This window comes from Synchiropus splendidus, chromosome 1, assembly GCF_027744825.2.
Source record: "Synchiropus splendidus isolate RoL2022-P1 chromosome 1, RoL_Sspl_1.0, whole genome shotgun sequence".
Taxonomy (NCBI): Eukaryota; Metazoa; Chordata; class Actinopteri; order Syngnathiformes; family Callionymidae; genus Synchiropus; species Synchiropus splendidus.
The window spans coordinates 45,993,793-46,020,979 of NC_071334.1; the positions used below are offsets into that span (position 1 = coordinate 45,993,793).

At 40.6% G+C, this 27,187-nt stretch overlaps 2 protein-coding genes across 9 annotated transcripts; one reads left to right on the plus strand and one right to left on the minus strand.

Annotated features, from left to right (window-relative positions):
* Nucleotides 1-95: 95 nt before the first annotated feature.
* Nucleotides 96-7,589, minus strand: coq4 (coenzyme Q4 homolog (S. cerevisiae)). The gene is made up of 8 exons (XM_053866900.1): nt 7,475-7,589; nt 6,852-7,097; nt 5,804-5,956; nt 4,527-4,623; nt 4,338-4,440; nt 3,217-3,346; nt 3,061-3,154; nt 96-1,637 (listed from the first exon to the last, which is right to left on the minus strand). The coding sequence occupies exons 2-8, from the start codon at nt 6,904-6,906 to the stop codon at nt 1,466-1,468; spliced, it is 804 nt and encodes a 267-aa protein (XP_053722875.1). The 5' UTR covers nt 6,907-7,097; nt 7,475-7,589; the 3' UTR covers nt 96-1,465.
* On the plus strand, nt 6,998-26,033 carry traf2b (Tnf receptor-associated factor 2b). 8 transcript variants are annotated; one of them, XM_053866892.1, is made up of 12 exons: nt 7,013-7,129; nt 7,314-7,455; nt 10,722-10,924; nt 13,326-13,404; nt 13,531-13,629; nt 16,040-16,201; nt 16,292-16,366; nt 18,213-18,287; nt 19,229-19,435; nt 21,367-21,670; nt 21,823-21,971; nt 22,876-26,031. In XM_053866892.1, exons 3-12 carry the CDS (start codon nt 10,749-10,751, stop codon nt 23,092-23,094), a joined length of 1,545 nt encoding a protein of 514 aa, XP_053722867.1. In that variant the 5' UTR covers nt 7,013-7,129; nt 7,314-7,455; nt 10,722-10,748; the 3' UTR covers nt 23,095-26,031. The 8 variants fall into 8 exon arrangements, with proteins under 8 accessions (XP_053722868.1, XP_053722872.1, XP_053722871.1 ...); XM_053866893.1 differs by lacking the exon at nt 7,314-7,455 and having other exon boundaries at nt 6,998-7,129; XM_053866891.1 differs by having other exon boundaries at nt 7,009-7,455.
* The last annotated feature ends 1,154 nt before the right edge of the window (nt 26,034-27,187 follow it).

Below are 27,187 nucleotides of genomic sequence, written 5' to 3' on the forward strand. Positions count from 1 at the left end.
ACTGAAGTAATAACGTAGGTTGAGCACGCCAAGCCTCCATAACACCACTAGATGTCAGTAGTTTCCCATTCTTGGGACGTTAGTGTTCTGACACGTCTTTGCCTACTCGGCGAGTCACGAGTGTAGTGGCGTCACCTGAGCCAAGATTTCACTGAATAGAAAGGAAGGGAAGGCGAGACTAGAGCACCTTGTCGTCTGCATTTGATCAGAGCGCTTTTGCACCTTAGCAACTGTTCAGACAGCGACTCGAGCGCATCAGGTCGAGTCTTTTCACCCCCAAGTGTATTCTGATAAGCGTGAGGCGAGAAGCGAGAGGACTTCAAAACATAAACATGGAATAATGTATTAACGTCTGTTTAGCTGGCCAATATTTTAGAATAATATGGACGAACTTGCAAATATGTTTACGTTTTTACTTATTAAATTAAGTGACGTATTATATAATAGTATAAATAGTTTTGAGTCAATAAGTTCTAAACAAAGCCAATATCAATAATAATAATAGTAGTAGTATTAGCACAAGGTTCCTTTCTCTCATAGCGGATGCTCATTATCCCCCAAAAACTTTTTACTACTTAGACTCTTGCTTATTTTTCTCTAAAAAGCCTTCCATTTAATTCGATTTATCGCAATATTATTTCATGAATTTTGTTCCCTCTATTTCCTTTGACTTTGACTGAAACGGGGCAAGGGTATAAAAATCCAATCAAGTTTGGATTTAGGCAGATGAAACGTTGACCTTATCAAGGGGGATTCACTGAGCAAATTTGATACACGAATGCCCTTTCACTTTGTCCGATCATCAGATTTTACTGCTGCGATAACAGGCTGACATGACAATGAGGTGACCTGTTTCAACTTACATCACTTTCACTTCACTGTATCCTTTTCTTAGTTACAGAAAGCTTCTTCTGTTTGAGTTTGACAGATATCTGCACGACTGTTTTCTTGCATGTTTTGTAACTTCTTGAAGGGAACTAAAATGCGTCCATGAAAGGTTGAAGATATCTGTGAGCACAGTGAAAGGTGCTTCTGATGTTAAAAGCTCTCATTGTGCAGACGATCAATGCCGAACTTGAGTTCACTGGACCTGTAAAACTCAGCTATTGATCAACAGTTTGTGCATTCATTAACTGAAGATCACCATCACCAAAGGATTGACATTGTCATTTATTAACATTTATAATCCGTCATATCCGTTAAATAGAAACATATATATATATATATATATATATATTGCATAAATGTGTTCAAGATTTAAGGTCATTAAAGGAGACCATTCTTAAACTTTGACCCTCAGACTAAGATGGCGGCCGCTGATTTTGAAATAAACAGAAACAGGAACTGATGACATTTCGCCTTGAGGAAATTGTTCAAAAAAAAATGTTGAATTCCCCTAAAGGCTTCTTCCTCAATGATTCCTGGACGTTTTCACAATGAGCACAGCTCAACTGTCAGATCAATCTCATCTGCGGATCCCAAGCGTGACAGGCGGCGGCTCGATTTTGAGCTCGCGTCTGAGCTCCTCCAGGCTCTGATCCCAGCGGCGCTCATAGAAGATGCTGAGAACGCAGCGCGCACGCCGGCCGTTCTGTAAGGCCCAGGGTCCCAGGACAGTAGCCAGTGACTGCAGACGACTGCAACGGCAACATTGATGAATCAGTGAATCGGAAACACTCGACGTTTACAGCGTTATAAGAAGCAGGGAAAATGATGGTCATACCCTCCGTGTGATTTGTTACTTTGCTCTCAAATAAGAACAGCGCATTCATTCTGTATTCTGTAGTAGTTCCATGATGATTCTACCTCACAACCAAAGTGTTCTCAGCTCAAGGCTAAAGTAACAAATTATTCTTTCTTGGGTACGGAATAAAATACAGGAAAAATGCAAATTTCTGAAATTAAAAAAATGAAAATAATGGCAGGTTTTAAAAAGAAAAATGATGGTATAACAGAGGGTATTGGTTTAGTAAATGGTTTAGATTTTCTTTTTAACATGTTGACTAGCTAAAATACCCCTTATCTTTTTATAAACAACAAGGTGCAAATACATTTGTAGTTAAATATTTTTGTAATCAAACTTGGGTATCTGTTTCAATTGCAGAAATCCACAACAGACCTGGGTCTATTTTAGTATAACAGTTGAAAAACAACCAAATAATTTCTCTCATTTTCAGTTCACTATTTGTCATAAAATACTAGTCTGGTGAAAAAACAAATTTAATGAAATTCATGTTTTTCCCACATTATTTTATTGAATTAAAAAAAATCACTTTTAAGCACATCTTTACTTAAATGCATATCATTTTTCTCCTGAATAATTCAATAGGGAGCACAGTAAATGTTCACAATAAAGGACCAGTTTTGCAGCATAAACCCAATAATGAATGAATGAACGTTCACATGAGACAACTGAATAAATGACATCTTGTAATCCCACTCCTGCTTGAGAATGTCTGTGACAAGACGCCACCATGAGCAGTAGACAGTGACTGGAAGGTCCAATACAGAGGACAATCCGTTGAGGTGACAGTGAATTTTCAGGAAACCCTTCCGTTCTCGGGTGGAAGGGCTAACCCAACCTCTAACCGTCGCAGTGATTAACTTCTGTACTTCCTCTTCTGAGCTTCAAGACCGTTGAGGTCTCCTACAATTTTCATGCGAGTAGCCTTTAATTTAAGAGCTTATGTTGATTCTAGTGCTCATGTTTCCCCTTGCGACTCCGAAAAAAAGAACATTAGGCAGAAAATGAAAGAATGAATACAGAAGCAAAACTGATCACTTCTCCTTAGTTCAGGAACTGTACCATCCTCTGAGTGGGTTTCATATCTCCTTCTCTCAGCGGGATGTGAATGGGTTTTTCTTCATGAGGGCATGTTGCCAAAAAGGCAGCTGCAGGAGGCTCAGACAGCTGCATCTCAAGACAGACTCATGTGGGCGAGTGAGTGTTGACAAGACACTGAGTCCACACACTGTGGGGACCTGCCCACATACCTCCTAGAGGCGTGGGCTGGCAAATAAAATGAGTAAGAGATGTCCGGGTGGTGCTAGAGCACAAACCTGAGATTGAGCCGGAGAGGGCCCAGCGCAGCTCCCAGGGCACACATGGGAAGTCCGGTCTGCGCCGCCTCGAACCACTTCACCGCCACCTCGCCTGCAGGGGAGACGTCAGTGATCACACATCACAACATGCAAAAGCAGCAGAGCCTCACTAACCCAGCATGTTGGTGGGCATTCCCAGCAAGGTGTGCAACAAATCGTGGACTTCTCTGTAGCGCTGCATGACATAGGCCAATTCTTCATCGTCCACAAACTTCACATCTGCTCGGGAGTCGGGGGTCACGTGCTGGTGAGGCGTAGTCAAAGGTCAACAGTTTGTAACGTTACAGACTCTTCTGTTTCAGTTTCAGTTTTGGAGTTAAAATGTGGCTGTGTGAGACGGTGAGCGAGAGCCTGCGCCCCAGTGTTCCCAGAAGCTTCATATCATTATGTGTGTAATGGTGAGTCATTTTGGGGAAGAACTTAGTCAAGGGGGCCACCTGGTTATTATTATCTTGCTGAGTGTCTAAAGCGGCCCTATCATGATGTTCCTCAACTGTCTTAGCATGATGAAATCATACAATGGAATGTGAAAAAACGAGTCACCCAGTTAACTCCTCGACAGATTCCATGCATTCCTCGGCTCTGTTTCGATTCGTGGCCACACAGATTTGGCAGCAGACGAGTGCCAAGTGATACCCGGCATTTTTCTCTGTGCCTGTGACCTCAAAAAAGTTTTCTCAATGTTACACGCTTAAGAATACAAATGTTTTAAGCAGCTGACTACACGTCCCTTTCCATCAACCTGACCATGAAGCAGCACAAGTGTCATGAATAAAAAAATAATGAAAACACTTCTTCACTTGCTCAGTGTTTGCTATCCATCGCGTCGTGATGCTGCTTTGAGTATCATATGCTAACATGCACTAACACAGCCACGCGCTCAGGTGTCGCCCAGTGTTATGAAACGGAAATATGCTGTTTGTAATTAGATGTCAAGTTTTTGTCTAAATTCAGCTGTAGGTCAACTGTCTTTTCTTCAACAGCTGCTGACTGCAGCACTCAGTAGGAACGCACCATCTTAAGTTACAGCAGCAAAAGAGTGGCTGTAATATTATTACATCTTATTGGAGAATAGATGAGAGCCAGACTGAATATTAGGCTTAGAATCTGCGTTCAGGATTCAATTCCTGTTTTCTAAATATATAGAAAATGCAAATGCATGATGGGAAATTTGATGTCATGTGTATTTTTGACATCATTTACTGACTAAGAGGAAAAACACTAATAAAACTCACGTTGTCCTCCAGGAAACGGAGATATTCCCGTCCAAATGTTCCCTCGGGTAAAGAGGCCATCTGTTCCAAGTCCAGAGTCGAAAGCCGAATCCTGGGTCGCTCCCTGCCAACCACACAACGACACAAGCGTGTGAAAGTCATGGTCCCTTCATGGCATCTTCATGGTAACCGTCCCGCCGACCAGCTCACGTTAAGACAGCGTAGCCTTCGGGGTCGTTCCTCATTCGGTCCCTGAGCTTTTTCAGTGCAAAGTGTCCAGTTGTCTCGCCCAGAACTGCAACCATGTCTGTGGGGATCAGGAGTCAATGTTACACACTCCACCTTTGTCAAAACTCATTATATTTAAATGTATTTCTTAGTGGTGGGACGAGTTAATTGAACAAGTTAATCACAATTAATTAATTACAACATTATTACGATTAAATAGTTACAAACAATAATTGAATTGATCCACTGATCACACTGATGCACAAGACACGTGGCAGCTAGGATGATAACAACAACAACAAACATGGAGGAATCCCTGAACAAAAGCAATCAAAAGCATCTGTTTGCTTTGGTTCAGGGAGGTTTTTCACTACACAATGCCCAGGGTTTCCACTACTCTGAATGGACTTGAAATTCTTATACAAATATTATCAAAATATATTATATATATATATATATATATATATATATATATATATATATATATATATATATATATATATATAAAAAAAATCAAATATATCAAGACATTAAAAAGCTTTGGTTTAAATAAGGTGATATAAAAACTTATAATATAATATAATAATATATAATATAGACACCATCGTGATTTATTGTGCTATTGTCAAACTGATGCAAAATAAACAATATTTTGTTGTTTAAATGTATGTATGGGTTCATCATTTGATTCAGTAATATACCAAATTCATTTAAATTGAAAAATGTGGCTACTTGTGGCAAATATTCTTATATAATTAAACTGCAATTAATTGAGATTAATTAATCACAAATTTTCGAATTAACTAGACTTTTTTTACATCACTTTAAGAGAAAATGCTTAGCATTGGTGGAACTACAATGTTACTTCTTTACACAAGTGTTATCGTCTTAACAAAAGTGTGATATTTGTCAAATGTCACTGTGTATACAAAGAAAAATGTGTCCCTATTAAAATACAGTGAATTACATTCCTGACTGGCTTCAAATTGAGCTACACAACCACACAAGCAATTTACAGGAACAAGAGCGGACCTTTTGGGGGAGTTTGTGCAGTGCTCAGTATCACTGAATAATAAACAGTTTCTGTATTAGTGAAGTTCCAGAACACGAGAGCGACAAGCCACAGCCACGTGTCAGCAGGTGTTTTCTTTACATCGCTTGAATACTCGTGCTTTACATGACATTAAAAACAGGAAGGGAATGAAGTTTGGGGACATTTTCATGCAAATTTTACAGGTTTGCCGTTTATGGTTTCCCACCGTGTCTATACGGGTCTTGCAGAGCGGCAACACCAGACCCGACAGCCAACAGTGCTTTCTGGACCGCTGTGGTCGGGATGTGCCCAGGATACAATCCATTCCAGGCGTCTGTCCTCTTTCTCGGACTGGTGTGAAGACTGGACACTCTAACACCTAAGGTAAGAAATACAAGGTTGACCATGTGTGCACAGGCTGGTGATGCTGTTTCTGGGACCATGTTTTAGTTGGAAACAAGTCCTGTATCCCAGGATGGTAGGGGGAAGGTCCCGCCCTCCACAACTCTCATTGGCTAGAATGTCTGTCTCCCTTGACCCCAGCCTAAAGCAATTTCAAATGGAGTTATTTTGCTCAAAATAAAGGCACTAGATGTGACTTTAAAGGACAATAGTGTGCTGAAGACAGTTCGGCAGCAGGGAAACGACGTACTCTGACAGAAGACGACTTGATGAAGACACACAGGACGTTTCATGAGATTCTGTCATGTAAATAAAGATAATTTGAAGGTGCTCCTATGGATCATAATGCGCATTGTTTGATCATGCCTTTCCTGAGCTGAAATAGTTATAGACGCAGGAGAGACTGCCTGAGAAAGACACACGGGAAGTTTCATGGGGTTCTATCGTGTACTTTCAGAATAAATGTCCTTTTAAATGGTCTCATGGTCATAATTTGTATTGTTTTATTTTTATTTGGCTGTGATGAAACTGACATAGACTGACGGTAAACTACCTTATGAATACACCGAGGAATTTTAATGGGATTCTGCTGAGAGATGAATCACGTACGTTATATGTCCTAAATCATCATACCAACCATGCAAAATCATCGTAGAAATATTAAATAGATTAATATTCATTTAAAGCCCGCAAAATCAACCAAAATTATGTTTTCATGCGCTGCTTGAGTCATACATTTTCCCCGTTGTCAGTCCTTTATCGACCGCAAACATACCACCTATCTGACTGGTCTATAGCGTCAAAACACCGTCATAATCTTTGCAATCATTCATTTAGTCATCACCCACTAAACAAATTAAAAAAAAACATACCTTTCGAAATCAATATGTGGCTTCGACTGTGCAACAGCGGTCTGCCAGCCAACATGGTCGTGAAGGGGTTTGATTTGTGTATTCTGTGCCTGAGAGACGGGCGGTTGATTCAGCGAACACGGTCACCGCTTTTGTAAAGCGTCCGACTGACTACAAAGCAGCGTACCAAAAAGTACCGTCATTGTTGCTAAAGGTTGTGTTGTCCTTCTGATTTTACGACACCGTGGAGCCTTACAACATTTGTACCTGTGTAAAAAAAAATCCCACAAGGCGCCAAGGTTAGTCGACTATTTTTTACTGAAGTAAAATGATCCTCCATTAAACAGCATCGAGAAACGCAGACTTCCGGGGGTGGCCGTGTGTTAGCTCGGGCTACACACCAGTTCACTTGTAATAAGTTGTTTTATTCTCCAGCCTTGGGAGAATTGTCTACAAGCTGACTGTGACAAATGTTTTGCAAAGGTGTTCCCTACCCTATGCAACCCAACAAGAAGCCAGTGGACGGCTTCTGCGCTGTGTCACAGGAGGCGGTACAAGTATAAAAGATCACTTCTCGTAGTGCAAGAGTTCCGACCGCTATATCTACGTGTGCCTTTGAAAATTGGTGAGTAATATTTCACTACCTGGTCACACTCGCAGCGCTCGTGTCTTGTTGTTTACACGGTGCCGTGCATCTGAGTATTGCTGCTCTTTTCGAAAAACATTCTAAGTGACGCGACATTAAGACCCCTCCCTGGCTTCGCTCTTGTTTTGCAGTGTGAGAAAGGGATGGCATGGGATGAGTTCTGTGGTGCTACTTTTCTTTGCTTTTCTGTTGCTTTGTTTCGCTGACGTGTCCTCTGGATTGTTGTTTGACGTGACGAAAATATGTATCGAATGTACCTGTGTACAACAATCAGTTGTTTTATTTGCCTTTTTGTTTCCTGTTTCACTTTATTTATACAGATTCTCCTATTTTTAATACTGGTGCCTTTTACTTGTAAAATTGTAGTCACTGTTTTCTGATGGTTCACACTTATTTATTTTATTGCAATGGAATAACGGCACCTCTGCTGTTTACAAGCTTTACCTTTTTTTATGTTGACATTCATTGACAACAGTATTTCACACTGATGGCAAATGCTTTTTTTCCCCAATAAAGAGTACTGCTCTCTCTGTCTATCTGAACACGTGGTTTAAGAGCTGTGGGCATAACAACTCAAAGACCTTGAAATTCAACTAACGTGATCCTTGTGAAAAAAAAAATCACACAAGATTGACATTTTATGCTACTGGAAGCAGATCCTCATGACCTTTAAGCTTTGTCAGCTTTGTTAAAACGTCTACACAAAGAAGGTCTCTGGAAAAAAAAAGTTGCTTTGTTGGACCTTTGTCCTTTTGTTCATTTATCATGCAAAACAAAGAGTACTCTGTAACCTAACGTGGCAGCAGTACTTATCTGAAATGCGTTGGCTCTGGAATTTTGTTGTTGGTGCAGTTTTGCGCTGCTACCCAGTCATTGTTGTATCTTATTTCCTATTCTCGGTTGTGTTAATTACAAGCAGACGTTAAAATTGCTTCCTGTGTTTATCTAGCTAATGTGTTACTCAAATAAGAACCTTAGCCAACTTTCTAATGATGGTGCTGTGTCAATAAACCTATATCTAAAAGTCTGCAAATGCTTTTGTTAGGAGTTTGTGGCAGAGTCTGCATCTTGTCTGTTGAAAGTTTCAGTCCATGCAAAATGCATGTACAGTGTATACATATTTAGAATATATCATGAGTTGGAGTAATTCAAACCTACAGTAGTGTCTTAGAATTATCAGGACTCACTGTATTTAGGAGGGGGAACTTGAGGGGGGGAGAGTCCTACAGGAGGATTTGTATTTGCATTTGAATATGGTTCCATTTAAAGAGCCTGGTAAGACTGAAACATGCCAGTCCTGTAAGTGGCGCTGTATCTCTCTCTGTGGTCTCGCATACAGCAAAGAAGACACACCGATTTCAAGCACTGTTGGACTAGTGTTCATAGTGTTACAGACTGTGTTCTGTCAGGTCCATTTTGGGGTTAAATTGTCAGTTTATGAGACGATGATTAACATAAAGCGCTGACAGTGTGAACCCTACAAGGATGGACGCCGCTGCTTCATAAAAAAAAAAACCCATGAGGAAACCCTGACGTGTCACATCAAGTAAGATCCTGTTTTCTGAGGAACCAGTTGGCATCATCACATTGAGGATGTTTTCTCAACCATGGGTGTGAACCCAAAGCACTTAACTCCCTGCATTTGAAGGGGAATGTTTGTTGGTATGTATCATGATATGGTGACATCTTCTGGTGTAGAAGGTTTAGAATTAGAAATGTGCACTTCAGTTTCGGCCTGACTGACGAAGCTTCACAATGAACTCCTGCCCACTTTTAAATGCAATGGTCCAGTGCAGTTTTGCTTAACACAACGGTCCGATCATGTTATTGTTGTGCTAGTTCTCAACTTTGTTCTCCAGGAAGTCTGGTTTCTGTTTGAGCGTTATTTGCTTAGATCAAATGGTTCCCAGAGGAAAAAAGAAACACCCACTGACCAGTTAGTTTAATAAAAGCAACATATCTGACCTTGGGAGTTTTTTCCCCAGAAGCTGACAAATGGAATCTTCGTCATGCTCACCCTTTTTTTAACCATGGACAAAATGGGAAGATCCCAAGCTGAATTTGATTTGATGTTTAGTACAAGCCTTTCATCTGAATCCAAAGTTGCCATTGGATTGCAGATATATTTTGACAGTGTTTTGACATAGTGATTTCAGAAGTAGCTCACCTGTTGGCGGGGACCTTCCTGAGCTACCCACACAAATGACAGCACTTACTGCTGTACAGCTTGTGCAGTGTCCCGGGCGGCTGACACTCACGAGGGAGACATGTGACATGTGGCAAACTTGTTAACTTGAGGGCATCATTGGGGACAATAATTCAACCAAAGGGAGCAATAGTGAGGATTCTTTTAGAAATGTCTTCAGGTGCTGTAGCATAGCTGTGTCCTATATATGTCTGCATTACGTATGATGTTGTTATAGCAAGTGAAAGTTCCATGGTCGGAAAATGTTGACCATCTTTCTGTCTTTCTCGTAGCAACACAGTTAGAAGGTCATCAGTCGTCTCACTTGAGCAACTTTAAGGCACAGTTTTATTATTATCCTGCCACTATGATCCGTTTTTCAGGTTTGCAAAGAATGTCCAAAGTATTTGTTGTAGAAAAAGAGTGCTATTTATAGAAGCTTTTTTTTAGGATTGTCACTTCAGCCTTGAATGGCAGGAATTTTAAAAATAACTTGTCTCATAGTTGTGTGGGTTTTTTTCTCCTGTGCTTACTACTGCAAGATAACATTTTATTATTTAGAGTAGCATCATACAAGGTTCTACTGAGCAGGGTCATGAGTGTGGATTAAATAGTTTTGGATTAAAATTGTCTTTAATTTTTCTTCCTCCTTACTCAGAACTGCAGAATGTAGTCTTAAACTATTCATCTCTCTGAATCATTAATGTTTTCAAAGGCTGTTTGTTGAAAAATAAAATGGCAAAGAAATGGGTGGTTATGAAGGTGGTTTTTGGTGTAATATGAGGTTGAGGGTGTAGTCCTGATGTGCCATCTCTGTGATGGACAGATTATCTCTAACGCCCTAGAGTTTCACTGTGAAGCCATGCCACTTTTTATATGAATGTTTTCACCCACAACTGAGGCAGTTGCCAAAACAAAGTCTGGTTAACTGTAATACGGGTGGTGCCAAAATGGCGGGGAAGAAATAGTTATTGTGAAAACAAATCTATGTTTGAATTGACCATCGACGTTGTAAACCATTCTTGCTTGACATTATGTGTGTGTGTTTTGTTTCTTGCAGGATCCAACACCAGATTAATGGAGAAGAATGGAACGGTTGTTGCAAGAATCCCCAATCTCTTTACCAGGAATCAATCCACTGGTCCTGTCGGTGCAGATGGAAAATAAATACAAATGTCAGCAGTGTCTCCAGGTTCTGAGGAAGCCGGTCCAGGCTCAGTGCGGCCATCGCTTCTGTGTTCACTGCTTCAGGCTGCTCACCAGGTAGTCCAAGCATTGTTAATCGCAAGTTCATCGAGTGCATTCCTCTCTGAATGGGAATGCCTCAGTAAGGTTTCATTTTACCCTCGGGATTTCTGTGACCTTGATACTCATGATGGGTGATGAAATCATTATGACTCGCCTCCCACAGGGATTTTTTCTCTTTCACCACTTCCGTTGGTTAGCTAGCCTGATCATGAGAAGCACATCTTGTGCTGTAGGACTCAGGGGATTATTCAGAATTACTCATTTCTTTTGAACCTGGATTCTTGATTTGCATCAGGTGTGGTTCTGCATCACCATATACATTGGGAGTGAAAGTGCTCGGAACATATAGTGAAAGTAACACAGTTAGCAATTGTGTTGTAGTCAGGGCTGTGTAGAGACCAAGGCCAAGTCAGAGGCCTAACTGAATACAGAACAAAGTGCCACGTTCAGTTTCAGTTCTTCATTTGTTTCTTTAGCAGTTAGAAATAAATATTCTATTATATATTGTATTATGCCTCTGTATTCAGTTTGGCATCATAGTTCTTGGTCTCTGAATGCTGTGGTCTCAGCATGGTCTTGACTAACACTAGTTATCAGTATCATTTGACCAAAGAGCCCTTATGAAATTCCACACAGGCCAGGCATGAAACTCTTTGAGATTTTTAACTGATCAATCTACCATTTCTGGCGCAGGCAACCAGCCAACTACTGTTTTTCAGGTCACATTCACCCTCACTGACAAAAACAGAAACTCTGTCAGCCCTCTCTAGAATCACTTGTGTGGATTGAATAGTCATAATAAGCCCGCGATAACAAATGCATGTGTCTGGCCGCACTCTTTGAAACGGTGAACAGAACTTGCCAAGCACTTTAAATGCTGGCCCCGATCTCAATCTGAGAATGTGTTGACAGAAGCACCCACAAACCTGAAACTGAGAATAGCATCGATCGTATATGATATGTAAAAAGAATTTCATGCGAAGTAGGTTTCCACTGAGCGGTGGCAGTCTGTTGAGTCTGCTCCGATGAGTCATTTTTTCTTTTGTTGAGATGCCTTTTTTCGTGGTTTCAGCCGCCGCCACAGCCCTGTGTACCAGAAACTACAATGCTTTTATCTGACACCGTTTTGTCTGCACCAGCCTGGAGTATGCACAGCAACTGACTGGTTTGTCTTTTGCTTCGAGTCCCTATTGACCATTGTGAACTAAAAACTAAAAAATGATTTTCCAAAAATAAGTGTGAAATTATAATTTAATAAATTTATTTAGTAGTGTATGCTGTTGGAACATAAAAAAAATTAAGTTTGAAACTTGGAAACCGGATCCTCAAAGCCGTTACAGGGAGGATGACGTGTGTAACTAGAGGAGGCTACATGGTGAATGGTCAGTAAGGTGAGGCAATACTAGAAGCCACTAACACATTAGTCACATGTGTTAAGTGGTTTTCCTCCACGTCAGCACCATTAGAAGTCCTCCACATCAGCATGACTTGGCCAATGTTTACACCCAGCACATCAACTGCTTACACTAATGCACAGACTGTGAAACGAGTTGAAGTGGAACAGGTCTCTTCAGTTAGCGATTTTGGAATTATTCTGTCATTTGTGAACAAGCTACGGCGGTTTGTTGTGACTTATCATTGCACTGAAACATATTTTCTGATATCATGTGCCTATCATCCGTTGAGAGTCATGTTTACCCTCTATCTATTGCCCTTTGTTTGTTTACAATGATTGAAAAAGAAAATTTATTTTCAGTAAATCCCTTTGTTCTGGCTAGCCAGGGTCGCAGGCAAGAACAAACGTGTTACTTTTGAGGTAGCTTGCTGGACATGTGAGACAAGCCTTAAAGTCTTTATTTAGAGGTCAGTCTCATGGAGTCTCAAGGATTCTCCTTTCAACACATACTACAGCTCTGATCCCAAGATGTTCCCCAGCTAGAGTGGAGTTTTACTGTAATTCACCTGACTTGGGTGCCAATGTAGGCCATATCAAACCATCACTGGACAAGAGCTCGTCTGATAATCTCTTGTGAATGAACTCGAGGAACAACTGGTATCTAAGAGATTTGACAACCATGTGAGAGGAAATGGGACTGAAAATTGATGTTTACTCACTAAGGAAAGAGAACTGCCTTTATTGAAACTATTAAGTCAAGTCTTTGGTAGTAAAGTTACATTAAAATGTACCTACCATTTGACCTTTGCAGTAATGGACTTCTCACTTCACATCCTCTCTGTATGTTGAGGTTTGCGAAACGTTTGGGGATTTCACGGCAACTTTATCTATCGCATTGCTTATCTTTTGTTTGACCTCTTTTAATGACTGTCTTACAACATGCTGAGGAAATATACTGGCACTATCTCAACTGCAGGGAATTCTACGACTGTTATCGTTAACTCTTCTTTTGTTAACCAGTGCAGGCCCAATTCCATGTGAGGCTTGTCGCCAGGAAGAAATATACGAAGAGCCCAATTCTATTCTGAATAGTAGTGAGGTGAGGCCATGTTCGTTGGTGTTACGGGTCATTAAACGGCCAAGCCTTGGAACATTTATTGCTCCTCTTTGTGAGGTGTTTGAACTTGTGTCTTTGACTCACTGGGCACTCCTGTTCTTCCTGCAGGCCTTTCCAGACAATGCTGCAGGACGGGAAATAGCAAGTCTCCCTGCCAAATGTTTGAACGAAGGCTGCAGCTGGACTGGATCTGTAAAAGAGTATGAGGTAGAGGTTATTTGTTGCTTCTAAAGCTGTCGTCACTTGTACACATCCTCATAATCATAAGTCCCTGTGAATTACCTGTAGTGGGATAAAGCTTCACCCACCATTGGATTTCTCTACCGAGTAAAGATGTAGAAAGTACAGATTGTAACAGGCGTGCCTCAGTTTGTAGTATTTAATGGCTCATTAACCTTTGGTCTTATATTCCTGTTGGCCTACTTTCTTTAATCTCACGATTCTGTTTTTTTATTCTTGTCCTAAGTGTATGTATGCATTTCTTTATTAAATGTTTTTGAATGTTTTACTTACATCCAAAGTCATCTCTTTATTTTCTGTTTGCTGGGTACATAAACAAAAAGTAAAAGTAAAACTGTAGAACTTATCTGAAACTGTTAATCATTCTCTTTCTCTTTTTAAATGAATATGTTGTATGTCTTTCCTCATTTTATTCCAGCTTTCTTTTTCCATTCAGTTTCAGCTGTCTGGGTTTAACAATGGTCCTCGTGTTTCAGCCTGCTTTCCCACATTTAGCTTGCTTGAATCACATTTTGTAAGAGTCATACTGCATTGGAATACACCGCTGCAGCCTGATCTTTAATCTTGAAAATGCTTCCACTGTGTCTGTGTTTTCTGGATCCCTGGCTGGTGCCAGTGTAGACAGATGAGAGTGAGCCTGAAGCATGAACACTGGAAAGTCCCTGTTTAACCAGTTGTAAATCTGTGGAAAGTACCGACGTATCTGCATTCGTTTCCTGCCCAGCTTTCCTCGAGTAGACACAAATAACATCAGTATTTTAATCTAAATCCTGTTTACTAAACATATGAACTGTTTGCTTTCTCATTCATCCTGTTTGTGTTTGGTGTGTGTGTAAATATATCTATGTATGTTTTGGATGCATGCCACTGTGTAGATGTTTAGCTCATGAGAAGTCAGCAAGCATTTGTTTCAGATAATTATAGATCTTAATGATGTTTGCTGGAAACCACTCCCCCATGTTGATCGGGGACATGACTAAACTTGGTATGGCAAGTCATATACAAAGTAGGAAGAAATTGTGACTGTGAAGTGTCGAGCGGCGTGGGTTCTTATGAGAGCGATCGGATCGAAGTTGCATCAGAAAGAGGCGAGGATTTGGCAGTTCAGCGGTTTAAAACTTCATATCATATCAAAACTGTGAGACCTACCTTATTATCTCGCTCTGAGACTTCATCGTGGTGAGTGTCGTGTACAACTGTGCTTTACTGATAAGCCAGCCCCTGTTCGTCACATCCGGCCGCTCCTTTGCGCCATTTTTCAAACAGTTTAACTCTTCCTGCTGCCGTTACTGAGCACAATTTCTCTTTTGTTTTTTTCAATACTTTGAATTGCACCAGCTTTACATCAACCGTATGTCTCACTAAAACTGAAATGCCTCCAAATGATTGTTTCCAGGTGTGAGTTTTAATGTTTTTACACGTCCATTTTTTAGGTCATTATTCTCATTCATACAGATCCAATTCATACAGATCTTCTTCAACCAGAAATCATTGAGTTTGTGTCTAGATTGTAGCATTTGAAACGTAACTTATTTTTTCCAAGTCTTTGAGAGAATAGTTGAACTTCAGTCCAATACTAACATGGGTTGATGAGACATTGGAGATTCCTCATCACAAGATTGCGGGCAGGTCCTGTTCTCTCTTTACTTCCTCTTTCTAATTCTCATTTGTGACATGCACTTCTCAAATTTACTTCCCTCCAAAATGTTTCCTCGAACCCTTGCATAATGTATCAGGGTCAAAAAAAGTCTCTGTGATAGAGGAGAATACAGTAAATGTAATTACACTGCAGTTATTCAAATGTGCTATTTGAGAATGTAGAATTCAAAAGACTTTTTGTCCAAACCACACAGGGTGAAGCTTTTTCCTCATAATCCTCAGCACATAGTCTTTTGTCATGGCAATAGTCAGGTCCATCTGGACCACCTGACACAGAGAGCCTCTCAACACAGACCCCGGTGATGATAAGCTCTTTGGTTATGGTAGTGTTTTGGCACTGCTGAAAACAACTTGAGGGTATCAAATCCAATCTTTATTTTAAGTCTTTTTTTGTCTATGCTGACAGGACTATGTTGCATTAGCACACAGACAGCAGATTTGTTTTTTCCCTCTGACTCTCTTTAGTTAACTGGTCCCACTGAATATTCCATTCTCACAGAGTGACACAACAATTTATGCTACTTTACAACACATTGTTGAATATATCAAGACATGCTTGTTATCAAGAGCTGTGTGGTTCAAACAGGATCCGGACCGATGAGCCACATGTGAGTTTGACACACCTGCTCCGTTACTGCAGGATATAAACATGGCTGTGGAGGATGACTATATTTGACAGTTGGAGAATTTAATGGTAAATGTCTGTTTTCTATTCCAGTCCCAGCATGAAGGTCGCTGTTTATTCGAGCGGGTCCAATGTGAGGCCTGCAAAATGTCCATCCTCCTATCAGAGCGAGACAGACACAACGAGAGAGAATGTGAGGCGAGGATGCTCAACTGCAAATACTGCAAAGTGATTTTTAATTACAAGGACATTAAGGTGACTTATATTTGTACCTTTTATGACCGTTTGTGTGGCCAGCTTTGTTTTTTTTTCTTTTTTAAACACCTTTTTTTCGTTGTGTTTCAGGCCCACGATGAAGTTTGTCAGAAGTTTCCTCTGCAATGCAAAGACTGTGGCAAGAAAAGGATCCCCAGAGAAAAGGTTTGAGCTCTTACTTGTTCATAATATAAAAGCAAGGCACGAAAAATCTGGACGCAGTCAAGGTGGCGTCTGACTGGTTGTTTGTCTGTGTGCACCCTGTGTTGGACCAGCTTCCTGACCGGGTTGTCCGCTGCATCATTCCCTCTGTAGCTGGAGTGAGTGATGCTGTTGATGTTAAAAACTTATTACGTGGAACAGTCACTTAATAGAGCAGCTGTTATGTGAATATGCAGGTGTTTTTTAATCAACAATTACCTAAAGACATTCAACACAATGTGCACAATGTTTGTGACATCTCATGACCTAAAGAGAGGAAGCAACAACTTCCCCTTTCCTCACAACACTTTTGATGCTCCAGAAGACAAATGGAATGCAACAGTAAACAAACACAGGAAGGCAGAGAAGGTCGCCCCACATCTGGATACAGATTTAGTGTGAAATGAAAAAAATTCTACAGGAAATATGCAGGAAAATGATCTCCTGTAACAAACAAAAAAAACTCTATTTTGTTAAATTAAAGTTTTGAAAATGTGAAGACAGATCTTCTTGCTTTCATGTTTTAGAAAAAAATGATAAAAACACACCTGTCTAGTACGATAGATAGGCCCATGTTAAATGGGCTGGTAAAGTCATTCTCACAATAATATGATTCAGTCGTTCATTAATTCAAATAGCTGTGACTTTTAAGATAATAATAATATGTATTAATTTATTATTATATTTTTTATTTTTTGATCAACTGCTTTTATTCAGAGTAAAAATATTGAGTTGACTGAAACATATAACAGTTTGTGATAATATTAAGTTATTAGTGAATCTTTATTTACAAGCCGGCTGCATCATTATTGAATACAATCTGTGAAAATGAGTATGTAGCTGAGGCTCGCGTGTTTCTTTTAGATTAGATTAGATTAGGTTATTTGTCCATAAAAATGGAATGTAGAAAGCAAATGTCCTATTGTATAGAAGTATGCAAATCATCATTTAAAATCCACATCAAATTGAGATGAAAAGCATGAAGTGGCGTCAAGTTTGTTTAAACAGTGTGACTTTGGAATCAGTGTCTCCAGCCAGGATTAGATGAGATAGAACTTTATTGATCCTCCGGCCGGGATATTACAATGGCTCCACCGTTTGTGGAAAGTTTTCTCTTTCTGTTGAGGCTGATGCTACCGTAGCTAAAGGATGATGACTCAGTGAAAGCATGTCAACCATTCACTCCCATGACTGCCTGAAACATGACCTCAAGTTGATGAACAGCCTTTCTTTCCCACACAAGCTGTTCTGTGACGCATGTTCTGTTCTGGTCTTGGAGTTCTGTACTTGTGCCCGAGTGTCAGTGTTAACATGGCCGTGACCTGGTTTCATTCCTTCAAATATTTGGTTATGATTGATAGAAAGCAAATGACAACAGCAGTGGTACTTTAATATTTTGAGTCAGTCTCTGATCCAGGTCTGGGATCAGAGCGCAGCCGTGTTTAGCCATTTACTGCTGCAAACATCTGAATTGAATTTATCAAACTCATTATGCTAATCCTAGAATGTTATTTACTAGAGATCGACTGCAGTCGCCAGATTTGGCTGTTGAGGTGAGGAATATATGGCATTCACTCTCAGATTCTGCTCCTGGTCATTTAAAAAATGTATATATTTCATTTATGTGCATTTATGCAGTATGAGGGACTCTCTGTGCCAGGAGGGTTTATTATGATGCTCTCCACTCTTGTGTAACTCTGGAATGCTCTTGATGAACAGCCATGTTGTTGCACTCACCCTGTCAGTTTCTGTCTGACTCAACTGTGCTTTAATCAGATAATCTGAACTTGCACTTTCTTTCTTCCTTCAGTTTAGTGACCACGCTCGGTCTTGTGCGAAATCCAAAAGTTCCTGTCCATTTGGCGAGGTTGGATGTAAATATGTGGTAGGTGTACACATGTAAATTCTAAAAAATATATTTAAAAAATTAATATGTGTGGAAAAATGTTTTCCTCTCATTCAAAAAATAAATCATTCAAGAATATTGTAGCTAATGGATCTTTTTTTTTACTTAATTTATATTGGTTTTACAGATTGGTGTCCATTTAAGGATGTTGCTCATAATTTTTATTTTTAATGTGTACTCCATATCAAAAAGTACTTCTTTCATTTAAGCCCACATTATTACATTATTAAGCATTTTTATATAATTACTATTCATATGTCAATTTCTTTTTGAATCCAGGTTCATTTTTCCTAAAATTATTTTGCAATTCATTTCTATTTAATTAATTTAGAATTTTTGTGTTCATTCCATCATTTTCTTGTTACATTTCTTTTATGTTTATTTTTTTAGAAAGCCATTTAATGTTGATGATAATTTGGTTACTTCACATCCTTAGTCTAAAGTAAAATTATATTTAAAATACATTTTTATACACTTTTATATATTGTCTTTTTTGCTAATTTTGTTCTGCCACCTTTGCTCAGTTTTACATTTTCAGCTTGTGCAATAATTCACTGTGCCTCATCTTTCTCCACCAACATTTGTGGAAGAGAACATTTTGATGAATTTTATCATAATAAAAATAGTGTTCCCCTGGATTTATTGGGAGTGTTTATACACAACAGTGGAATGCCTGCAAACACAGATGTTAGTTTCTATTGTCAGTGTGCGTGTGTGTGTGTGCGCGCGATGAGGTGTGTGTTCTTAGCTTCTTGACAGTTGTGAGCTGTCGTGACATCATTGTCTGTGCTGCACAAATCAGTCAACCTGTGTTGGGCATCACATATGATATTAAATAGTGGTAAAATGCCTTCTCCTTTGAACACCTTCTGACTGCTTTATTTTGCTGATCGGCTGAACTTTTTTTCCCTCCTCTACAGATCGAGAACGGGAAGCACACTGACCATGAACAGAGCAGCATCGTTGAGCATGTGCGGATGTTGCTCTCCGTGGTCCTCTCCTTTGCTCGCAGCAGTTCGGAATCACTGGGCGTGAGCGATTGGCCCGAAGGCTTTGAACTGGGTCTGTACAGGGCTCCTGAGGACGGCGCTGCAGCCACCGGTCGCTCAGTGGACTTGGATAAAAAGGTGAGTTCAAGTCAAACGGTTAAAGGAAGGTGGGCGGAGGTTTCCTGGCTGAAAGTGTGAGTTGCTCACTTCCTTAAGTATTTAAAGGTTTCACAGATATGACTTTTTTTAACGGCTGAATCGACACTTTGAGTTTCCAAACTCAGCGATCTATGTGCATGTTGATCTGCAAGGATCAGCACATGATGAGGCCACAGGCCATGCATGTTCCACAAAGGGCTGCGGTGGGTGCAGGCTTTTGGTCCAACCAATCGAGAGCACACTTTTTCAGTCAGGTGTCTTTCTGCGTGTCAGTCTGGTGCTACTTGTTTCAGCTGAAACAAAAACATGCACCGCCCTTTGAGGAGCTGATACCCCTGCCATAGGCCAGAGCATGATGAGCAGAGTTTCTGAAGATTTTTGTGTTTGTACGTGTGCCACTATGTTGCCATGAAGTGAACTCGCTGCTGTCACGTTCATATTACACACACTGATGAAGTGAAGCATTCATGTGAAGCCTGTGGGTGTTCAAGATGTCAAATAACACTGGTTTCTCATGAGAGCAAACCACCATCAGATAATCACTTCCTAAAGAAGTGGGACATGCTCAGGTAACAGACACATCAGATCAAGCTGTCAGGAGCCTGTCTTTCAGTTAAAACAACAACCCTGACAAATGAACTTGATTTTGTGTCTTGATTAAAAAAAAAAAACAACCTATGCTTTTTCAAATTTTCATACACACATGTAAAAACTAAAAAATATAAAACAATGTGTGGAAAAACCTTTGAAAACAGTTCCTCTCATTTAAAAAAGAAATGTTGAAGTCAAGTCTTTTTAACTTAATTTATATTTTTTATATTTTACAGAGTGGTGTCCATTTAAGGATGTTGTTCACAATTTTTGTTTTTCCATTATAATGTTTACCCTGCATCAAAAAGTACTCCATTTATTGAAGTCCACATTATTACATTATGAGACATTCTTATGTAAATATTATTCATATCTCTTTTTATATTGCTTTATGTCAGATCACCTAAAAAAATTCTCAATTCCTCATTTTTATTGAATTAATTCATATTGTTTTTGTATGTTGAAATGTTATGTCTATATCTGAGATCTTGAAATTGTAGTTATTTTTTCCATTTTTAAAAATAATTTTCGTGTAAACTAAACAAAAGTTTCATATTTATTCCAGAATTCTCTTCCTTGTTTAAATTCTTTCGTGTTTAATATTTGCTACATTTTAGAAAGCCATTTAATATTGATGATGATTTGGTTACATCACATTATTAGTCAGGATTTACATTGTGCGTTTTTATATATTATCATATGTTATTCCGCTACTCTGGCATAATAAACAGCGAATCCTTGTTGAGACAGACGTGCTTCGGCAACACACAGGCTTCAGAGAAGCCAGTCACATACACAAGTTTAATATTTTGTGAAAACCTTTCTCAAACCACAATCAAACAAACTTATGGAATTGAAATTTAAGCTGATTATTCCGTCAGGTGCTGATGGAGCAGGAAGCAGGTGACCACAGCTGGGTTAAACACACACATTCTCATGACTATGACTGAAATGAAAGCACGTGGACGGCAGTAAAGGAAACTTTGTTTGAAACCGGCCTGGAAAATAACCCGAGAGGAAAATGTGCAGACTCATGTGTGTGTAGCCTAATGCTCTTCTGGATGGGAAATGGCAAAGTAACGTCAGTTGGTTCGTGGCAGAAGGACGCTCTTTTCTTATGACACACTTTCCTCCCACTGATCGCAAAATATAATGTATGGAAACGGGCATGAAGTAGCATTTTCTTTTTGTGCTTTTTACACTAAATTTGCTGAAAATGCCCTAAAATTTGGATGGAAACTCCATTAATGCGAAGTGAGTGGGCAAGTACTTGCGATGTTTGTTCAAGCCATATCTGATTTGGTTTTGCTTGCTCTCAGGTAAAAGCTTTAGAAAACATAGTCTGCGTTCTGAATCGGGAAGTGGAGCGCACCTCAGTAACCATGGAGGCCTTCTCGCACCAACACCGTCTAGACCAGGAGAAGATCGAGAACCTGAGCAACAAGCTGCGGCAGCTGGAGCGAACGCTGACCATGAGAGACTTCCAGCTCTCCGAGAGCGAGCAGATGGTGCGCGAGCTTCAGTTCTGCACCTACGACGGCGTCTTTGTGTGGAAAATTACAGACTTCTCCCGCCGGAGACAGGATGCAGTGGGAGGACGCACACCTGCTATGTTCTCGCCAGGTGAGCAGAGTGGAGTCATTCAACCCAGCTCGTCTTTTGTGTGCGTGGTTTGTGTCAAGCTTGTTTTGGCTGATGGGGGTTGTTGCGCTCAAAGGCCTCGGTTGGAATTTCCCTCCACCCACAGCCACTGAAACTGACCTTCTGTGTTGCAGCCTTCTACTCCAGCAAGTACGGCTACAAAATGTGCCTGAGACTCTACTTGAACGGAGACGGCACGGGTCGCGGAACACACCTGTCTTTGTTCTTCGTCGTCATGCGGGGGAAGTTTGACGCTCTGCTGAAGTGGCCTTTTAGCCAGAAGGTATGACACCGACAGTGTGTGGAGCGTCGGTTTCTGCTCACCAAGCTCTGAATATACTTTCGCCACCTGTCAACAACATTTCTCATGAAGAGGTGACCTCAAAAGAGTCTTCAGACTCTGCGGTTGAGATGCTCGAAGAGTTGCGCTCTATATTTGTGATGAACAGCGAAGGTCGGCGCCTGCGATGAGTGAGCCTCAAGAGTTTTACCCTCTACAGGTGCAACTATCACCTAGATACGGTCCTAGAAGTGATGAAAATACTTTGGAACGTCGCCACCTGTAGTCTCACACTCTACATTTGTGAGTGGCTGACTTTGGTCGCCTGGTTCGAGGAAGAATCTTCATTCCCCTAAGCAACTCAGCCTTGACAACTGTGACTCCCTGAAAAGTTGTCCGGAAGTCGCCGTCCAAGTGGTGACAAAGAACGTCAAGTTGCCACCCACAGTTCAGAAGAGGGAGCCTTGGAAAGTCGTCCTGCAGAGACCGCTCGGCAGGTGGCCTTTTTGCTTGTGGTGCTACAGTCAGTTGCCGTCTCCAGATGTGAGGAGTACTTGAACTGGGACTTGAGCACATGGCGTGCTTGAAGGTGTGCTTGAACGCATCAACAGGAAGTCATCTGTTGCAGCTGCGTGGAAGCACCAAACACACCGCCCCCAATAACACATATTTTGAAGATGACACCTTGATGTGAAACTAAAAAAAAAAAACCGCTGTCGTTTTGCTTTCCTCTAAATATGACCTCAGACCTTTTTTCAAAAATTCCAGCCTCATTTACTATCAGTAAACCGAGGACACCAAATTTAGCCGGCTGACATGACTGTGAGAAGTCAGTGAACGTATCACTCAAAAGGAACGTAGATCTTTTTTCAGTTTTTTTCATTTCGGTTAATGTCCCCTTCTGCAGGTGACGCTGATGCTGCTGGATCAGAACAACAGGGAGCACATTATTGATGCTTTCCGGCCCGACGTCTCCTCCACCTCCTTCCAGAAGCCCATCAGTGAGATGAACATTGCGAGCGGCTGCCCGCTCTTCTGCCCGCTGGCCAAGCTGGCCGGCAAGAGTCCGTACCTGAGGGAGGACACCATCTTCATCAAGGCCATCGTTGACCTCACTGGCCTGTAGGCGAGACACGTAGCTGTGGAAGTTACAATGAAACATGATTGAATAATGAATATTGTTAGATACATAAAACATATATAGATATATATATAAATATATATGATACAATGATGTATTCATAGAATTTTTATATGATAAAGACACAATTATACCAAACTATTCAAATATATGAAGTGGCTACTAGCCTTATTTATATTTATATATTATTGTTATATAGCTTCTACAATAACACATGTGCACCGAAACATCTATCAAATACTCCTGCAATGTACAGAAAACAATCTCGTATATTTTATTATGATTTTCTTTGTTGCTGTGCTCACCACGCAATGCGTAGACCACCTCTAATGCACTGTGTGTGCAGCCGATGGAGAGTGAGTTCAAGAAGTAGGCGTTTTGATTTGCCTTACCAAGCAGTGAAATACTTCATTACTAACAAAGCAATAGCTATTAGATGAATAGGTTGTTGGTTGCTTTGATCATATTGTCTTTAATGTCAGACAGTAATTCTAAACTCTGACTTGGAGCAAGTTCAGTCAGTGTTTGGTAGAAAGTACACCTGTATTGGGATTCCAACTAATAAAAGTTGGGTATTTAGCTGAAAAGTATATTTATCAGATTTTCAATATGCCGTGAATGCACCATAATCATATACAGTTTGGTTCTTTAATGTTAGTTGTATGAAATGCAAATGAAAAGATGAATGTTTTTCCAGATTAGGAGTGGCAACACAGAGCCAGCTAGGCTCTTGTCACTGAACACGAGGTCGCAATTGCACTGTGTAGCACGTTTTCTTTCAACCAACAGAAGAAGCTTTTTTTAATGGCGCACAACTGCAATGCTAAACAAAAAGTGAAATATACAGTGATAAATGCTGCATTCAAAGGCACATTTCAAGATATAATAATTCCACAGTTTACTAGTGGTTGTGTCAAAGGCTTACCTCTCTCCAGACACCTCATCCTGAGGAGTCGAGTCTCTCTCCCGGATGACTTGAGTAGCCACTCACTTTCTCTCAAGGGGGGTCCAGTCCCCCTGTGGTCACTCTGCACCTTGTATTATTTGGAATCACTGCATTTTTGTCTTGCATCCCAAAGCAGCGAGTCCCTGCTGCCTTGGATGCAGCATTCATTATGACCTGCTCTGCTAATGTGCTCTGGTTTATTTCATTGCTCCCGATTGTGGATATGGAATGATCCATGTTTATGGTGTTCCAAGCAGCCAGAAGGGAATGAAGCACGTTGGTAATGGAACGGCTGCCAACGCCTTCTCCTTATGAGCCCTTGTTGCTTGAGAGTTTCTTCAAAAGCTACGGCTCATCATGGCAGACAGATGACAGAACACCATCACATGTGTCACAGTGAGGCAGAGGATGAAGCAGTCCACCCTGTGTGACGAGGATTCAAGTTCTCATTGTTGTCCTTTGATTTTAGTGAGTTGTCCTGTGTTTTTTCTTCCTCACTGAAGTGCTTTTCCAAGCTCATGCAGCACCCAAGTGCTTTACACTACGACACACAGACAGTGATGGGCAATACTATTGCATTATTTCACTCATGTTACTTCTGGAGGCAGCTGTGTACTGTGGCAGGGAAGCAACATACTGGCACAAGAGTGTTGCAGCTCAACACTTCTGATCATTATGGTGTTAAACACCTGTTTTCCCTTTTAACAACAAGGATTTAAATTTTATCGTTGGTTCGTGTCGTGACGTATTTCCTTTTACTTCCATGTTGGAGACGTGAGAGTGGCTCAGACTCTTTCCCTCATTCCTCTTAAGTACCTCACCAAGCTGAGCCCACATGAAATGGGAAGAAGAGACTCAACAGCTGAGGATAATGAAGTGGCGTCACTTAAAGTTGTACTGTTTTTGTTTCAAAAGAAATGAGCTGCACTGTTTTGTTAGAAAGATGTTTAAGAGCATCACGAGTTCCTGAGAATACCGAGGGCCCCTGAACGCACCTGCACGTAGGTGTGGTTATTGGGGTGTGAAAATTAGAAGCAAGGTGAGACGGAAGTTGGAAGTTTGGGGGTTTTTTTCTGCTAAATAGGAAGTTGCATGGAAGCCCGTGCCGTGTTTGTCTTTTCTAGGCGAGTCAGTCACAGATGTTGCTGTCAAGTCCCGCTCATAGCGCGCAAGTATGCATTCCCACCGTGCTTCTCATCGTAGTGGTGATGCTTTAAATTACTAGATGTTGCATCTAATCCAAACGGTTGAAAAAGACTGTTGCAAGTCAGATATGGGCGAGACTTGCGCCATGAAACATGTGATGCGCTCTCAGTTTAACGGTGAAAGTTCATTGAAAGTGATTTGAGGTTTCATTCAAGGATTATGGAGCAGAGAGACTGCCATCTAGTGCAGTCTCATAATGAGGCTTCATGAAGCTTCACCAGCCTCCAGTCGTACGTAAGGTTAGGTCCCCAGATTCTGAGCCTCTGAAGAATCCTCTCACCAAGAGCACTGCCTCATGCTGGTGTCTTGGATACTGGAAGTTTGAACTAAAATCCTTAAACCTGCACTACTTCTCCGACTTTGCGCCAAAATCCTAACTTACTTTGTTTTGAGTTTTTTTTTAAGTCACAATTGGATTCCAAAATACTGAACTTGTCAAAGTTCCTATTGTTATGATGCAATTTGAAATTTTAACGTGAACATTTTTGTGCCAATAATTGCTTCATTGCCATCATTTTGGTTTATGGATGTCAGGTTTCTGGTTCAATCATTGAAATAGCATGTAATTGTTCAGTTTTTACTGTGTCGATGACTAACACCCGGATGTGTTGAGATGCTGCATTTAACTGTTGTCTTGCTCAGCCATGAATTAAAGAACTTAAACCTGAGTTCGCTGGTTGTTGGTTGTCACTCACCATAGCACGTATTGGACGTTAGAGACGACTGCTGAAGAAACGCTGAGTTTCCTCAAGGATACTTAAAAAGTTGGAATGCAAGTCATGTGACCTGGAGGATAAAGACACTCTGGGAGTCAAAACATTTGTATCGAAGGCCGTATATCAGATGAGAATGAGCCAGGCTTGGGAAGGAAAAGTAGAATGATGAATAGGTTTTTGGTTGCTTTGATCATATTGTCTTTAATGTCAGACAGTAATTCAAAACTCTGACTTGGAGCACAAGTTCCTACGAGGTGAATCCATTATATCACAAGTTCAGTCAGTGTTTGGAAAAACAGTACACCTGTATTGGGATTCCAACTAATAAAAGTTGGGTATTTAGCTGAAAAGTATATTTTTCAGATTTTCAATATGCCGTGAATGCACCATAATCATATACAGTTTGGTTCTTTAATGTTAGTTGTATGAAATGCAAATGAAAAGATGAATGTTTTTCCAGATTAGGAGTGGCAACACTGAACACGAGGTTGCAACTGTGTAGCACGTTTTCTTTCAACCAACAGAAGAAGCTTTTTTTAATGGCGCACGACTGCAATGCTAAACCAAAAGTGAAATATACAGTGATAAATGCTGCATTCAAATGGAAGGAAAAGTAGAAGCACAAACTCATCTTCAGGGATTTCCACAAGCACAAGGCGTCATTGTTGTCGTACTGCGATATGATGAATCAAAAACACTGAAGAAATGAACATCACAAAAACATTGGATGACTGAACTCACTGCTACCTGCCTGCCCTGCAACGTGCAGCTAAGACCAGCCAACCACAATCCTCTTTTCAAGTTTGCCGATGATTGACAGCTGAGGTCAGCCAATGACAACCACCTGGGGAGGAGTGCAGGGAGGGAGACAGGTATACACAGCATGAGTGCGGAGACTTGACTGGAAGTCGAGTCTTCTCTTTGTTGGGCAGCTAATGGTTGATGACTTCATGGCCGCAAAATAGAGGAATCAACTTGGCAGCCAGCCATGTTTTTATTCACCTGCGGATGTTTAGTCTTATTTAAAGTTGGATGATTCAGCACAAGGCCGTCGACAGACAATAAGGAGGAAACATGGGAACCCGCCGCGTGAAAAGCCCCTGAGGAGGAAGACTGAAACAAGTCTGGTTATTTCATCTGCTCACATCCTTCTTCCATCACCAGATGGGAAACAAAGGGACAAATGATTCCTTTCAAAACCTGTTTCAGA